Genomic DNA, 16,208 nt, shown 5'->3' with positions numbered 1-16,208 from the left:
GTGTTGCGCAGGCTGGAGTGCAATAGCGTGATCTCAGCTCACAGCAACCTCTGCCTCCTGGGTTCAAGTGATTCTCCTGCCTCAACCTCCCGAGTAGCTGGGATTACAGGCGTGTGCCACCACATCTGGCTAATTTTGTTTTTGTTTTTTTTTTTTTTTTTTTTTTTTTTTTTTTTTTGAGACGGAGCCTTGCTCTGTCGCCCAGGCTGGAGTGCAGTGGCCGGATCTCAGCTCACTGCAAGCTCCGCCTCCCGGGTTCACGCCATTCTCCTGCCTCAGCCTCCCGAGTAGCTGGGACTACAGGCGCCCGTCACCTCGCCCGGCTAGTTTTTTGTATTTTTTAGTAGAGATGGGGTTTCACCGTGTTAGCCAGGATGGTCTCGATCTCCTGACCTCGTGATCCGCCCGTCTCGGCCTCCCAAAGTGCTGGGATTACAGGCTTGAGCCACCGCGCGCGGCCGCTAATTTTGTATTTTCAGTAGAGACAGAGTTTCTCCATGCTGGTGAGGCTGGTCTCAACTCCCAGCCTCAGGTGATCCGCCCGCCTCGGCCTCTCAAAGTGCTGGGATTACAGGCATGAGCCACCATGCCTGGCCTACTTTTTTTTTTTTTTTTTTTTTTCAAGATGGAACTTTGCAACCTCCTCCACCAGGGTTCAAGCAATTCTCCTGCCTCAGCCTCTCGAATAGCTAGGATTACAGGCAAGCACCACCACACCCAGCTAATTTTTGTATTTTTAGTAGAAACAGGGTTTCACCATATTGTCCAGGCTGGTCTCGAACTCCTGACCTCAAGTGATCCACCCACCTCAGCTTCCCAAAGTGCTGGGATTATAGGCATGAGCCACCGCGTGCAGCTTCGTAAATTTAGACACAACCAAACGTATCACTCTTTTACTTCCTTAATAGTTCTTCTCTTTCGATTTTTCTTTTCTTTTCTTTTTTTTTTTTTTTTCAGAGACAAGGTCTTACTCTGTTGCCCTGGCTGAAGTGGGGAGATTGTAGATCACTTCAGCGCTGAATTCCTGGGCTCAAGTGATCCTCCCACCTCAGCCTCCTGAGTAGCTGGGACTACAGACGTGTGCCACTATGCCCAGCTAATTTTTGTATTTTTTATAGAAATGAGGTTTTGCCATATTGCCCAGGTTGGTCTTGAACTCCTGGGCTCAAGGGATCCCCTGACTCGGCCTCCCAAAGTGCTGGGATTACAGGTGTGTGTCACCTTGCCTCGTAATGTGGTATTATTTACTTAGGAATGAGGTAAATACTGGAAACCTGAAATGCTGAAATTGGGCAGAATTGTCAAGACTGTTGAAGTTAGAATGATCATGATAACATTTAACAGCAGACCACTTTAGCTGTATAATTTAAAATTTATGACCAGGCACGGTGGCTCACACCTGTACTCCCAGCACTTTGGGAGGCCGAGACGGGTGGATCACAAGGTCAGGAGATCAAGACCATCCTGGCTAACATGGTGAAACCCAGTCTCTACTAAAAATAAAGAAAAACAAATTAGCCGGGCCTAGTGGCGGGCACCTGTAGTCCCAGCTACTGGAAAGGCTGGGGCAGGAGAATGGCGTGAACCCGGGAGGCGGAGCTTTCAGTGAGCGGAGATCGCACCACTGCACTCTAGCCTAGGCGACCAAGCGAGACTCCGTCTCAAAAAAATAAATAAGTAAATAAATAAAATAATAATAATAAATAAATAAATAAAATTCATAGGCTGGGCCAGGTGCGGTGGCTGCTGCCTGTAATCCCAACACTTTGGGAGGCCGAGATGCGCGGATCATTTGAGTTCAGGAGTTGGGAGACCAGTCTGGGCAATGTAGTGAGACCCTGTCTCTACCAAAAAATACAAAAATTATCCGTGGGTGGTGGCGCATGCCTGTAATCCCAGCTACTCAGGAGGCTGAGGCACAAGAATCACTTGAACTAGAAAGGCAGAGGTTGCGGTGAGCCAAGATCACACCACTGCACTCTATCCTGGGCAGCAGAGTAAGACTCCATCTCAAAAATAAAAATAATAAATCAGTAAAATTCACAGGCTGTCCAGGTACAATGGCTCATGCTGGTAATCACAGCTCTTTGGGAGGCTGAGGCAGGAGATCACTTGAGCCCAGGAGTTTGAGGCTGCATTGAGCTATGATTGCACCACTGCACTCTAGCCTGGGCAACACAGCGATACCCTGACTCTCTCTCTCTTTTTTTTTTGTTTTTGAGGTGGAGTCTCACTCTGTCGCCCAGGCTGGACAGGAGTGGCGCAATCTTGGCTCACTGTAAGCTCCACCTCCTGGGTTCACGCCATTCTCCTGCCTCAGCCTCCTGAGTAGCTGGGACTACAGGCGCCCGCCACCACGCCCGGCTAATTTTTTATATTTTTAGTAGAGACAGAGTTTCACTGTGTTAGCCAGGATGGTCTCGATCTCCTGACCTCATGATCCGCCTGCCTCAGCCTCCCAAAGTGCTGGGATTACAGGCGTGAGCCACCGCGCCCGGCCACCCCTGACTCTAAAATAAAATAAGGCTGAGTGCAGTGGCTCAAGCCTGTAATCCCAGCACTTTGGGACATTGAGGCAGGCGAATCACCTGAGGTCAGGAGTTCAAGACAAGCCTGGCCAACATGGTGAAACGCCGTCTCTACTAAAAATACAAAAATTAGCCAGGTGTGGTTGCACATGCTTGTAATCCCAGCTACTCAGGAGGCTGAAGCAGAAGAATCACTTGAACCCAGGAGACAGAGTTTACAGTAAGCCAAGATTGCAACACTGCACTCCAGCCTGTGTGACAGAGCAAGACTGTGTCTTAAAATAAATAAATAAATAGGCTGGGGGGGGTGGCTTATGCCTGCAATCCTGGCATTTTGGAAGGCTGAGGCAGGTGGATCACTTGAGGTCAGGAGTTCGAGACCAGCTTGGCTAATACGGCAAAACCCCATCTTTATTAAAAATACAAAAATTAGCTGGCCGTGGTGACATGCGCCTGTAATCCCAGCTACTCGGGAGGCTGAGGCAGGAGAATGGCTTGAACCCGGGGAGGTATAGCTCAGTGACGAATACCCTCAGGGCAGAGTCAGGAAGTTCCATCTAAAAGGCAGACAGCACCCTCTTGTGGGCCTCTGGGTGAAAGAGGAACTATTTCCAGAGAAAGAAAGTTAGAAAAGGAATAAGAGTGGATGAGCTCCTGGCTTGTTCCTAGTTTTAAAAGTAGCACTCTGCGGGCCAGGTGGGGTGGCTCACGCCTATAATATCAGCAATTTGTGAGGCTGAGGTGGGTGGATCACCTAAGCTAGGGAGTTCTAGACTAGCCTGACTAACATGGAGAAACCCCGTCTCTACTAAAAATACAAAATTAGCTGGGCGTGGTGGCACATGCCTGTAATCCCAGTTACTCGGGAGGCTGAGGCAGGAGAATCGCTTGAACCCAGGAGGTGGAGGTTGAGGTAAGCTGAGATCTCACCATTGCATTCCAGCCTGGGCAACAAAAGCAAACCTCCGTTAAAAAAAAAAAAAATAAGGCCGGGCGCGGTGGCTCAAGCCTGTAATCTCAGCACTTTGGGAGGCCGAGACTGGCGGATCACGAGGTCAGGAGATCGAGACCATCCTGGCTAATACGGTGAAACCCCGTCTCTACTGAAAAAAAATACTAAAAACTAGCCGAGCGAGGTGGCGGGCGCCTGTAGTCCCAGGTACTCAGGAGGCTGAGGCAGGAGAATGGCGTAAACCCGGGAGGCGGAGCTTGCAGTGAGCTGAGATCTGGCCACTGCACTCCAGCCTGGGCGACAGAGCGAAACTCCGTCTCAAAATAAATAAATAAATAAATAAAATAAAAGAGCATTCTTTAAAACTTCGGACAAAATGATATTTCTTATAAATCAAATAAAAGTACACATGCTTTGAGGAAGTTCCCTATTTAAAGGACTAGCTCTCCTGCAAGCACCAGCACCCTATCCACTGCTCAGGGTTGTAACTGATTTTATGGCACAACCTTTTTTTTTTTTTTTTGAGACAGAATCTCGCTTTGTCGCCCAGGCTGGAGTGCAGTGGTGTGATCTAGGCTCCCTGCAACCTCCGCCTCCTGGGTTCAAGCGATTCTCCTGCCTCAGACTCCCAAGTAGCTGGGACTACAGGCATGTACCACCATGTCTGGCTAATTTTTGTCTTTTTAGTAGTGGCAGGGTTTCACCATATTGGTCAGGCTGGTCTTGAACTCCTGACCTCGTGATCTGCCTGCCTCAGCCTCCCAAAGTGCTGGGATTACAGGCGTGAGCCACCACGCCCAGCTCTTAAGTTTCCTTTTAAATGGTACATCCTCAAAGCCTTCACCCTGTAGTCTAAATTAGCCTCCACCTCATCATTCCTCATACCACAACAATGTATGAGGTATTCATTTTGTAGTTGTAATGTTAATGTTCAACTTCCCAGTTAAGCTATAAGCACCATGAGAGCAGGGTCTACATTTGTTTTGTGCATCATTAGCATAAAGCCCCTCAAGAAATATTAGCTGATACATGTTATGTTAATATCACCTCAATAATTTTTTTTTCTTTTCTTTCTTTTTTTTTTTTTTCTTTGAGAGGGAGTTTTACTCTTGTCCCCCAGGTGAAGTGCAATGGCGCAATCTTGGCTCATTGCAACCTTTGCCTCCCGGGTTCAAGCGATTCTCTTGCCTCAGTCTCCCAAGTAGCTGGAATTACAGGCACCCACCACCGTACCTGGCTAATTTTTCTATTTTTACTAGAGACACGGTTTCACCATGTTGGCCAGGCTGGTTTCGAACACCTGACCTCCGGTGATCCACCCAACTCAGGCTACCAAAGTGCTGGGATTACAGGCGTGAGCCACCACACCTGACAATTTTTTAAAAATGTAAATCTGTGTGGAAGTGTCTAAAAAAATTAATATTACGGGAGGCTGAGTCAGGAGAATGGCGTGAACCCGGGAGGCGGAGCTTACAGTGAGCCGAGATCAGGCCACTGCACTCTAGCCTGGGCCACAGAGCCAGACTCCCTCTCAAAACATACATACATACATACATACATACATACATACATACATACATAAATAAATAAAATTAATATTGGCTCAGTGAATGAAATAGTCAGAGATTTGTTTTGTCTGCCTTAACTGAGTATATATAGAAGTTGTTTAAAAATTTTGTAGTTAACAGGCAAATTCTTTTTCTTTTCTTTTTTTTTTTGAGATGGAGTCTCACTCTATTGCCCAGGCTGGAATACAGTGGTGTGATCTCAGCTCTCTGAAACCTCCACCTCCGGGATTCAAGCGATTCTCCTACCTCGGCCTCTGGAGTAGCTGGGATTACAGGCGCATACCGCCACTCCCGGCTCATTTTTGTATTTTTTAGTAGAGGCGGGTTTTTCACCATGTTGGCCAGGCTGGTCTCGAACTTCTGATCTCATATGATAACCCACCTCGGCCTCCCAAAGTTCTGGGATTACGGGCATGAGCCACCGCGCCCGGCCCTAAATGACTTCTCATGTGACATAGTGGGTTCCTTTAACAGCTAGTTTCGGTTTCTCCCCATCTTCGCGGGGTGAGCTGAGTCTTTTGCCTTCCCCTCTGCTCAGCTGGGGGCAAGGGACACAGGGGGTCTTTGGGACTTCTATCTATGGGGGTCACCGAAGCCTTGCAGGGGTCGACCTTAAACTGGAAAGGAGGAAGGGACTGATCTCAGAAAAAGAGGGGATGACAGATCCCTTCTGAGTGTGCGGAGGACAATGATAGGAAACACTCTGGAAATGGGGGAACAGCACCAGGCCCCTTCTCGGGAAGAAGAAACAACGCTGGGAAGCCTTGAGGAAGGGGGACGCTCTGGGGTCCCCTCAGGAGGGGATAATGGCATGGGGGTCCCCGCCAGGAAGAGCGGATGAAGTCTGGGTTTCCCGCAGGAAGAAAGGACAATGCGGTGCTGGCCATCAGGACGGGGGAGTGACAGCAGGTTCCCTCAAGAAGGGCGGATGACGCCAGGATCCCCCTCAGGAAGTAAGGACGACTCTAGGGTCACTCAGAAAAAAGGGATGACTCCAAGTGTCCCCTTTTGGAACGGGCGACTGATGTCAGGATATTCTCGGGAAAAGGAGGACGATGCCGGGGTCTGCCGAAGAGAGTAGGAACGACGCTGGGGCCACTTTCAGCGGGAGTGGCAGGATCCCCTCAACCACTTTGGGGTCCGTGGCGCCCGCTGTCGGTCGAGAGCCTTTGGCTCCGCACGCCTCGCTTCGCTCAGCCCTCGGCTTCCATGGGCGAGGCGGCCGCGCCTCTCATTGGCTGCCTTTTCAAGTGATGACAGTTACATCAGCCAATCGTAGTCGGGAAAAAAAAAACCTCCCGCTCGTTCTCGCCACGCCTCCCACCTGTTCTGCGCGTGCGCCGGGTCCCTATCTAGCACCCCCGTCCCCCGACCCCCCCCTCCCCGAGCCCTACTCTAGGCGGCGCTCACGGTCTTCGACTCCCAGCCCTGCCTCCTTCCCTGCCTATGCCTGTGACCCTTTTTATAATAATAGAACCTACTTAATAGGGCTGTTGTGAGCATTTACCCCGATGATTTACGTAAAACAAACAGGGCTTGTCACATAACAACCTCTCGGTAAACCTGAGCTATTGTTATTTGGATTTTTTTTTTTTTTTGAGACGGAGTCTCACTCTCGCCCAAACTGGAGTGCAGTGGCACGATCTCGGCTCACTGCAACCTCCGCCTCCCGGGTTCAGGCAATTCTCCTGCCTCAGCCTCCTGAGTAGCTGGGATTACAGGCGCCCGCCACCACGCCCAGCTAATTTGTTGTTTGGATTTTACAGTGGGGGAAACTGAGGAAAGGGAAGGGGAAGGGGAAAGGAAGGGAGAAAGAAAAGAAAGAGAGGGGGAGAGAGAGAGGGGGGGTGGGGGGGAGAGAGAGAGAGAGAGAGAAAGAGAGAAAGAGAAAGACATGTCTCACTATGTCACCCAGGCTGGTTTTGAATTCCTGGGTTCCAATGATCCTCCCACCTCAGCCTCCAAAAGTGCTGAGATTCCAGGCAAGAGCCACTGCGCCCAGCTGGCTATGTTTTTGATAAATATTGTCAGACCATTCCTGGAAAGCTGTATGTTCTAGCTTCCATGAACAGAAATGAGCTGTGAAAATGCTTTGCAAAAGAAAATAAAAAAATAAATGTCTTATTTTGATTTGCATTGACTTTTTTTTTTTTTTTTTTTTTGAGATGGAGTTTCGCTCTTGTTGCCCAGGCTGGAGTGCAGTGGCGTGATCTCAGCTTACTGCAACCTCCACCTCCCAGGTTCAAGGGACTCTCCTGCCTCAGCCTCCGGAGTAGCTGGGATTACAGATGTGCGCCACCACACCCGGCTAATTTTTGTATTTTTAGTAGAGACTGGGCTTCATCTTGTTGGTCAGGCTGGTCTCGAACTCCTGACCTCAGGTGATCCACCTGCTTCAGCCTCCCAAAGTGCTGGGATTACAGGCGTGAGCCACCACACCTGGCCCGCACTGACATGTTTTTATGTTATTAAAGAGGGAGAAATACTACCTACATCTCAAGATTTCGTACACCTGAAATAACATAAAAGTATGGGGACAGCTATCACTGTTGAACAGGCACTGGGTGAAGCGAGGTCCTCGTCTTATTTCCTTGAATTTTCTCCATATTGTGCTATCTCATCCCAGCCCTCAGTTCTTCAACTGCAAAATGGAACCAATGATAGCTCATTCTCAAGAACAGCTGGAGAGTCAAGAGATAATCCTCTTGAAAAGTTTAGCACAGGACAGAGCCCTCTAAAGGCTGGGAGAGGCGAAGCCATTTGCCCAAGACCAGTACCAGGAAGCCTGCAAGCCTTGATGTCAATTTCAGAGACTGAACCGACTTCACCCCTTCCCCAGGTCCCCCTGGCCTCCTTCAGATTACATGGCCTCCCTGCTGTGCCCCACTGCCCTTGTTCACCTTTGCTTGAAGAAAAGTGAACTCCCTACCCAGGAGAGCCAGCTGAGGGTCACATGTCACTGCCTTTTTTTTTTTTTTTTTGGAGACAGAGTTTCACTTTTGTTGCCCAGGCTTGAGTGCAATGGCACAATCTCTACTCACTGCAACCTCTGCCTCCCGGGTTCAAACAATTCTCCTGCCTCAGCCTCCTGAGTAGCTGGGATTACAGGCACATGCCACCATGCCCAGATAAGTTTTGGGGTTTTAGTAGAGACGGGGTTTCGTCATGTTGGCCAGGTTGATCTCGAACTTCTGACCTCAGGTGATCAACCTGCCTCGGTCTTCCAAAGTGCTGGGATTACAGCCGTAGGCCACCATGCCCGGCCATCACTGCCGTTTTTGATGCACATTTTCAGTCTGTCCCAATACAGGAGGTGTTCGGGACATCATATCTGCCCTTTTTTTTAAAAAAAAATTATATTTTCTTGAGACAAAGTCTCATTCTGTTGCCCAGGCTGAAGTACAGTGGCACGATCTCAGCTCATTGCAACGTCCACCTCCTGGGTTCAAGAGATTCTCCTGCCTCAGCCTCCTGAGTAGCTGGGATTACAGGTGCCTGCCACCACGCCCAGCTAATTTTTGTATTTTTAGTAGAGATGGGGTTTCACCATGTTGGTCAGGCTGGTCTTGAATTCCTGACCTCAGGCGATCCACCCGCCTTGGCCTCCCACAGTGCTGGGATTACAGGTATGAGCCACCATGCCTGGTGTTTTTTTGTTTGTTTGTTTGTTTTTTTGAGACAGTCTTGCTCTTTCACCCAGGCTGGAGTGCAGTGGCTCGATCTCAGCTCATTGCAACTTCCGCCTCCCAGGTTCAAGCGATTCTCCTGCCTCAGCCTCCTGAGTAGCTGGTACTATAGGCATGCGCCACCACATCTGGCTAATCCTTTTGTATTTTTAGTTGAGACAGGGTTTCACCATGTTGCTCAGGCTGGTCTCGAACTCCTGACCTCAAGCGATCTGCTTGCCTCAGCCTCCCAACGTGTTGGGATTACAGGTGTGAGCCACCGCACCCGGCCTGCCCTTTTACACTTGGGGAAACTGAGGCCTAGAAGGAGAAATCTCGCCTAGGGTCACCCACAGTCCACTGCAGGATTGGTACTGTCGCCTCCTGACCCCCAGCCCAAAGCCCTTTCTCCATCTCTGCCTCCCTTTGAAAGTCCCTGGGGAAAATATCTGTCTTTTTGCTTCTTGCACAAAGTTCAGATTCCCTGAAAACTTCTACCTAGTTTTCAAGCTCTGCTTCTCTCCTCCCACTTTTCTAGGCTCTATCTACTGCGAATCTTCACAGCTGTTGTCAAACAACTCTTTGTATAGCCGAAATATTTTCCATTAACTCTGGCTGAAGTTTTAGAACTTAAGTCCAATACAGTAGCTCCTGGCCACCACTGTGGTGGGAAATTAAAACTGGCCACATTTCAAGGGCGCAATAGCCACATGTGACTAGTAGCTAACTTGTTGGATAGCACAGGTACAGAATATTCCCATTACCACAGAAAATTGTACTAAGGCCGGGAATAGTGGCCTCACACCTGTAATCCTAGCACTTTGGGAGGCTGAGGCAGGAGGATTGCTTGAGCCCAGGATTTCCAGGAGATCGGCTTGGGCATGTAACATGGTGAGACCCCACCTCTACACCTTTTTTTTTTTTTTTTTAAAGAAAGTTTTAGGCCGGGCGTGGTGGCTCACGCCTGTAATCCCAGCACTTTGGGAGGCCGAGGCGGGCGGATCACAAAGTCAGGAGATTGGGACCATCCTGGCGAACATGGTGAAACCCTGTCTCTACTAAAAATGCAAAAAAATTAGCTGGGCGTGGTGGTGGGCGTCTGTAGTCCCAGCTTCTAGGGAGGCTGAGGCAGGAGAATGGCGTGAACCCGGGAGGCGGCGGAGCTTGCAGTGAGCGGAGATCGCGCCACTGCACTCCAGCCTGGGCGACAGAGTGAGACTACGTCTCAAAAAAAAAAAAAAAAAGAAAGTTTTACTGGACAAACCGTACTATAGAGCAACTCTTTAACTCTGAAACTGTTGTTATCCCATTTTATTTAAATAATTAATTCTTTTTTTTGAGACAGAGTTTCACTCGTGTTGCTCAGGCTGGAGTGCAATGTTGCGATCTCAGCTCTCTGCAACCCCTGCCTCACAGGTTCAAGTGATTCTTCTGCCTCAGCCTCCCCAGTCGCTGGGGTTATAGATCCCCGCCAGCACGCCTGGCTAATTTTTGTATTTTTAGTAGAGATGAGATTTCGCCAAGTTGGCCGGGCTGGTCTCTAACTCCTGACCTCAGGTGATCCACCTACCTCAGCCTCCCAAAGTGCTGGGATTACAGGTGTGAGCCACCACACCTGGCCCCATTTTATTTATTTACTTTTTTTTTTTTTTTTTTGAGGCAGTGTCTCACTCTGTCACCCAGGCTAGAGTGCAGTGGCTCAGTCACAGTTCACTGCAGCCTCAACCTCCTGGGCTCAAGTGATCCTCTTGCCTCAGCCTCCAGAGTAGCTGGGACTATAGGTGCACACCACTACACCCAGCTAATACATCCCCATTTAGTAGAAGAAACAAGTGAAGCTCAGAGAGATCAAACCCAAGGTCACCAACCAGAGTCCCTCTCGAGCCTGGGAGTTCATGACCATCCTGGTCAGTATAGGGAGACCCCCATCTCTACCAAAAAAAAAAAAAAAGAAAAATATCTCAGAGTCCCCGGACTAGAAACAAAAGGCAGAGTAGGCAGGTGGACTTTTCCTTGGACCCAGGCAAGATGCTCACATTTGTTTCAGAACATGCATGATATAAAAACATATGTCTAGCGTCCCCTTGTGTCTACCTACTCAAGCACTGTGTGTTTTCATGTGCATCCTGGTTTATTAAACCCTAGAGGCAGCCAGTATTCTTTTTTTGAGACAGAGTCTCGATCTGTCACCCAGGCTGACATGCAGTGGTGCGATCTGGGCTCACTGCAACCTCCAGCTCCCAGGTTCAAGCAATTCTCCTGTCTCAGCTTCCCAAGTAACTGGGACTACAGGCACGTGCCACCACGCTCAGCTAATTTTTGTATTTTTAGTAGAGACGGGGGTTTCACCATGTTGATCAGGCTGGTCTCGAACTCCTGACCTCAAGTGATCCACCTGCCTCGGCCTCCCAAAGTGCTGGGATTATAGGAGTGAGCCACCGTGCCCAGCCGAGGTAACCAGTATTCTAACAAATGTCCAAATCACAAACATTTCCACTATCCATATCTTTATATTCAGAAGTTTTGCTCATTAGTATAATATCAGAAACCTTCTATTGGTAAAATCAGGGGCTTGTTAATTAGCCTAATAGGGCTGGGTGTGGTGGCTCACGCCTGTAATCCTAGCACTTTGGGAGGCCGAGGTAGGCGGATTGCTTGAGCCCAGGAGTTTGAGACCAGCCTGGGCAACAAAGCGAGACGCTGTCTCTACAAAATAAAAAATAAATTAGCCGGGCATGGTGGCACACACCTGTGGTCCCAGCTACATGGGAGGCTGAGGCAGGAAGATGACTTGAGTCCAGGAGGTTGAGGCTGCAGTGAGCTATGATCATGTCACACCACTGCACTATAGGCTGGGTGACAGAGTCTCACTCTGCCACCAAAAAAAAAAAAAAAAAAAAAAGGAGTCTAATAAATGTGGGAAAATTAGTCTCGGTGAGTGGAATTAACAGCATTCAAGTACGTGAGCCACTGCACCCAGCCCCATGCAGTATTTAAAAAGGGAAAAGATATGGCCGGGCACGGTGGCTCATGCCTGTAATCCCAGCATTTTGGGAGGCCGAGGCGGGTGGATCACGAGGTCAGGAGTTTGAGACCAGCCTGGCCAATATAGTGAAACCCCATCTCTACTAAAAATACAAAGAATTAGCCAGGCATGGTGGCAGGCGCCTGTAATCCCAGCTACTCAGGAGGCTGAGGGAGGAGAATCGCTTGCACCTGAGAGGTGGAGGTTGCAGGGAGCCGAGATCACGCCATTGCACTCCAGCCTGGGCAACAAGAGCGAAGCTCCATCTCAAAAACAAAACAAAATAACCCCTGCACGGCTTGAATTTCCATTTTATAACCCGGCTCAGGCTGGAGAATGTCTCTGTCTGAGCTCTACTTCCCAATTCCGTCTGCTGGGGAACAAGCAGGGACAGAAACTCCCTCCCCAACCCAAGCCGACGATGCAGCGGGGAGACACCTCAACAAACAACGTGGGGGAATGAAGCCACATCAGTCAGGAAAATCGGTGAAAGCCTCGGTTTAATTGGAGACAAGATCGAAGGATTATTGATCAACGGACCAAATGACTGATCGTCAAAGTGGACAATACACAAGCAGCGTACAGAGGTCCTGTGCCCACCCTGGGGAGAGGAGCCCTGCTTGGGGGTGGGGTCTGTCTCTCCAGTCACCCCCTGGCTCCTGGCAAAGGGGGAGGGGACAGGCTCTGCCCAGCCCCAACCCCTAGGATGACACGACTTCCCATAAAACGACAGCGGTGAGTCCACCCTTTTCCCGGGACTATGGTACAGTTTGTATAATACAGCAGGAACGGAGAGTCTCCCAACAGGAGACCCCCTTCCCTACCTTCCCGACTGGGTCAGCCAGGGAAGGGCAAGTTTTTATTTTCCCTTTTTGCCTCTGTAGAATAATTTACAAACCAACCTTACAGTATGTACAAAAAAGAAAGAAAGAAAAAGAAAAAAAGATAAAGAATGAACAAAAAGAAAAGAAAAGGCCCACTCCGATCGCCGGCTGGGACAAAAACGACTTTCGCTACAAAATATGAACCCTGTACAGACAGCATCGAGGGAGTGCGAGTCGGGGGTTACCTCCCCCTGGGGTGGACAGACGGATGGAAGGCTCGGGAGGAACTGGGGGCTACAGTACCGTGTGCTCAGAATTGGGTCGGGGGCAGGCGATGAATGAGGTCGGTCCAGCTGCAGAACCAGGCCGAGGGGTGAGGGGAGGAGGGAGACAGGGGATCTTTCCTTCCAAACAGTCCCCCATGGCTTGGAGAAAAATGGCCTTGCATCTGTCTGCCGTATTGCTCAGGACTAGCTGGGGGAGAGGGAGCGGATTGGCAAGGTAGGGATGGAGGAGAAATTATTTTGGTGACAGAGTGGACGGAAGGGTTGCCCAGGAATGAGAATGAGGGTATACACCATTATTGCTTCTTCCTAGGGCAAAAGGTCGGGGGCTGTGATCAGAGTGTGGAAGGTGGGGTCTGGAGGACCCTGGAAAGGGAGGTGCAGCCAGGATGGGGGTTCTGGGCGCCTGGCCCTGCCTCACGCAAGGTGCAGGCAGCCACGGCAACCCCCTCACCTGTGGCCATGGAAATTATTAAGGCAGAAACAAGAGGAGAAGCAGCTAGAAGTGGGGTGGGGAGGGGGGAGGTGTGCATGGATCAGAGCCACCGCCCCCCAAAAACGGAGAAAATTCAAAGTGAACCCAAAGTGGAAGGGAAAGAGGATGGAGAGTAGAGGAGGTCTAGGGCCATCCTCAAATCCCAGGCCCGAGGCTGGCGGTGGCAACGCCCCCTTCCACACCACCGCATATCCTAAAGTGAACAGCTCCCCCAGCTCCCTGACTCTCTAGTCAGTATCGCCGGGATTATCGCCGGGATTATCGCCGGAATTGTGCAAAATCAAGTGGAAGACTCTTAACAGGGAGAGGAGGCAGCAAACCAGAGGGGGCTGGAGCTGGGACCTCCCACAGTGACTGCCCCCCACCCCGGCCCCAGCCCCGCCTAGAATGGCTATTCCTGACCACGTTCTAGAAATCTTCTAAAATTCAGAAGAAAACGCCCGAAGGAGGCCCCACACCTGCTTGGGCCCAGGTGGAGAGCCCCAGGTGGCTGGAAGACTGAGCCTGGAACTTGGGGGGCCATGGGAGGCAGTGAGGGGAGGGGTTTGGAGGTGGAAAGGGGGAACCAGGAACAGGAGCATCTACAGTTGCTGTGTTTCTTTCTTTTTTTTTTTTTTTTTCTTTTTTTTGTTCTTTTTCTAAAAATGTTACAATTAAAATTCAAAAAAATAAAATCCCTTCCGGGACCTCAGCCCCTCGTTCCCCAGCCCCCACCTCCAAAAAAAAGGCCCCGTGGGTGGGGGCGGGGGGAAAGGGGAAAAAAAGAAAAGAGAAAAAAAAAACCCACCTTTCGTTTTCTTTTTTCTTAGGAGGGCCAAGAGTCTTTGAGGCAGCGGAGGAGGTGGTTGGGGGAGAACAGGAGTGAGGGGAGGAGTGGAGGGGAACAGGGACAGAGGTCTGGGGATCAGGTAGGGTCTCCACCTGACCCTCCCCCACCAGGAGCTGGGAGTGCAGATGTGTCCTCCCCAGATGTCCCTGTGCAGGCACTGCAAGCCCTCTTGGCAGCCTGGTGCTCTCGTTGGGCCTCCACCTCGGCCGCCGTGGAGGGGAGGCCCGGGAGGCCCGGGGCATGCTCTGAAACAGACAGGGTCCTCCAGGCAGGGAGAAGGGGGCTTTGAAGAGCCAGGGCGGAGAGGCTGCTCTGGCTTACAGCAACCACGGATTCTTCCTGGGACGAGAACTCATCCTGAGCCACAGGTGCACTGCCTGTGGACTGTGCCTGCTGTGTCAAATACACTTCCTCCAGCTCGGCCTCCAGGGACTCATCCTGTGCCATAACATCCAATGACTCCTGCGCTGGGGATGCCTCCCGGGCCACGGTTGTATCCAGAGCTTCCTCGGCTCCTGACAATCCCTGCGCTGTCAATGCCTCTTGGGCTGTGCACGGTATCGGGGCCATTGATATTTCTTCCTCTTCTTCCTCCTCCAGAGTCAGCTCAAACTGGAATTTATCAGGTGGGGGTGGGTGACCTGGCCCCCTTGACTCCTCCTCAGGTGGCGGCGACGGGCTCTGCCGGATGGCGCTGTAGTACCAGTCCCGGTTGTCCTCCAAAGTGTCCAGGATCTCCTGGGCGTCTGGGTGGACAAGGTCTGCCCAGGTCTCCCACAATGGGTGCACAATGTAGTCAATAAAACCCACCTGGTGGAGGGGAAGAACGTATAAACGTGCAGCCTATGGGGTGGATGGTACCACCACATTGTGGGAGCTAATGAAATGAAAAACATGCTTATGGGCCAGGCACAGTAGCTCGTGCCTATAATCCCAGCACTTTGGGAGGCTAAGGTGGTTGGATCATTTGAGGTCAGGAGTTCGAGACCAGCCTGGCCAGCATGGTGAAACCGCATCTCTACCAAACATACAAAAATTAGTTGGGCGTGGTGGTGCGTGCCTGTAGTTCCAGCTACTTGGGAGGCTGAGGTAGGAGAATTGCTTGAACCTGGGAGGCAGAGGTTGCAGTGAGCCAAGATTGCGCCCCTGCACTCTAGCCTGGGTGACAGAGCAAGAATCCGTCTCAACAACAACAACAAAAAAACCACACACAAAAAACATACACATTGATGCAGTTTATATATATACACACACACACACACACACACACACACACACACTTTTTTTTTTTGGACACAGGGTCTCTCTGTCACCCAGGCTGGAGTGCAGTGGTGTGATCATAGCTCATTGCAGCCTTGAACTCCCGGGCTCAAGTGATCCTCCCACCTCAGTCTCCCCAGTAGCTGGGACTAAAGGCGCACGTTACCACACTCAGCTAATTACTGTATTTTTTGTAGAGACCGCATCTTGTCACATTGCCTTGGCTGGTCTCAAACTCCTAAACTCAAGCAATCTGCCTATCTTGGCCTCCTAAAGTGCTGCGATTATAGGTGACAGCCACTGTGCCCAGCCCTGTATGTATTTTTCTGTTTTTCTTTTCTCTTTTTTTTTTTTTTTTTTTGAGACGGAGTCTCGCTCTGTCGCCCAGGCTGGAGTGCAGTGGCCAGATCTCAGCTCACTGCAAGCTCCGCCTCCTGGATTTACACCATTCTCCTGCCTCAGCCTCCCAAGTAGCTGGGACTACAGGCACCCGCCACCTCGCCCAGCTAGTTTTTTGTATTTTTTAGTAGAGACGGGGTTTCACCATGTTAGCCAAGATGGTCTCGATCTCCTGACCTCGTGATCCGCCCGTCTCGGCCTCCCAAAGTGCTGGGATTACAGGCTTGAGCCACTGCGCCCGGCCTTCTCTTTTTTTTTTAAGACACAGTCTCACTCTGTCACCCAGGCTGCAGTGCAAGGGTATGATCTGGGTTCACTGCAACCTCCGCCTCCTGGGTTCAAGCGATTTTCCTGCCTCAGCCTCCAGCATAGTTGGGA

The 16,208-nt window shown here is 50.5% G+C and overlaps 1 protein-coding gene across 5 annotated transcripts in view; it reads right to left on the bottom strand.

Annotated features, from left to right (window-relative positions):
• Positions 1-12,221: 12,221 nt before the first annotated feature.
• The window catches only part of PDE4A (phosphodiesterase 4A), a 54,333-nt gene continuing 50,346 nt past the window's right edge, over positions 12,222-16,208 (bottom strand). For all 5 annotated transcript variants that reach the window (XM_045381075.3, XM_045381074.3, XM_045381076.3 and 2 more), the window contains one exon: positions 12,222-14,981. In XM_045381075.3, coding sequence (XP_045237010.2) covers positions 14,247-14,981 — 735 coding nt within the window. In that variant the 3' untranslated portion in view covers positions 12,222-14,246. The remainder of the gene's footprint in view (positions 14,982-16,208) is intronic.

This window comes from Macaca fascicularis, chromosome 19, assembly GCF_037993035.2.
Source record: "Macaca fascicularis isolate 582-1 chromosome 19, T2T-MFA8v1.1".
In the NCBI taxonomy this organism is placed as follows: Eukaryota; Metazoa; Chordata; class Mammalia; order Primates; family Cercopithecidae; genus Macaca; species Macaca fascicularis.
Note: the sequence above shows the minus strand (reverse complement) of the source record. Positions and strands in the feature narration are given on the sequence as shown.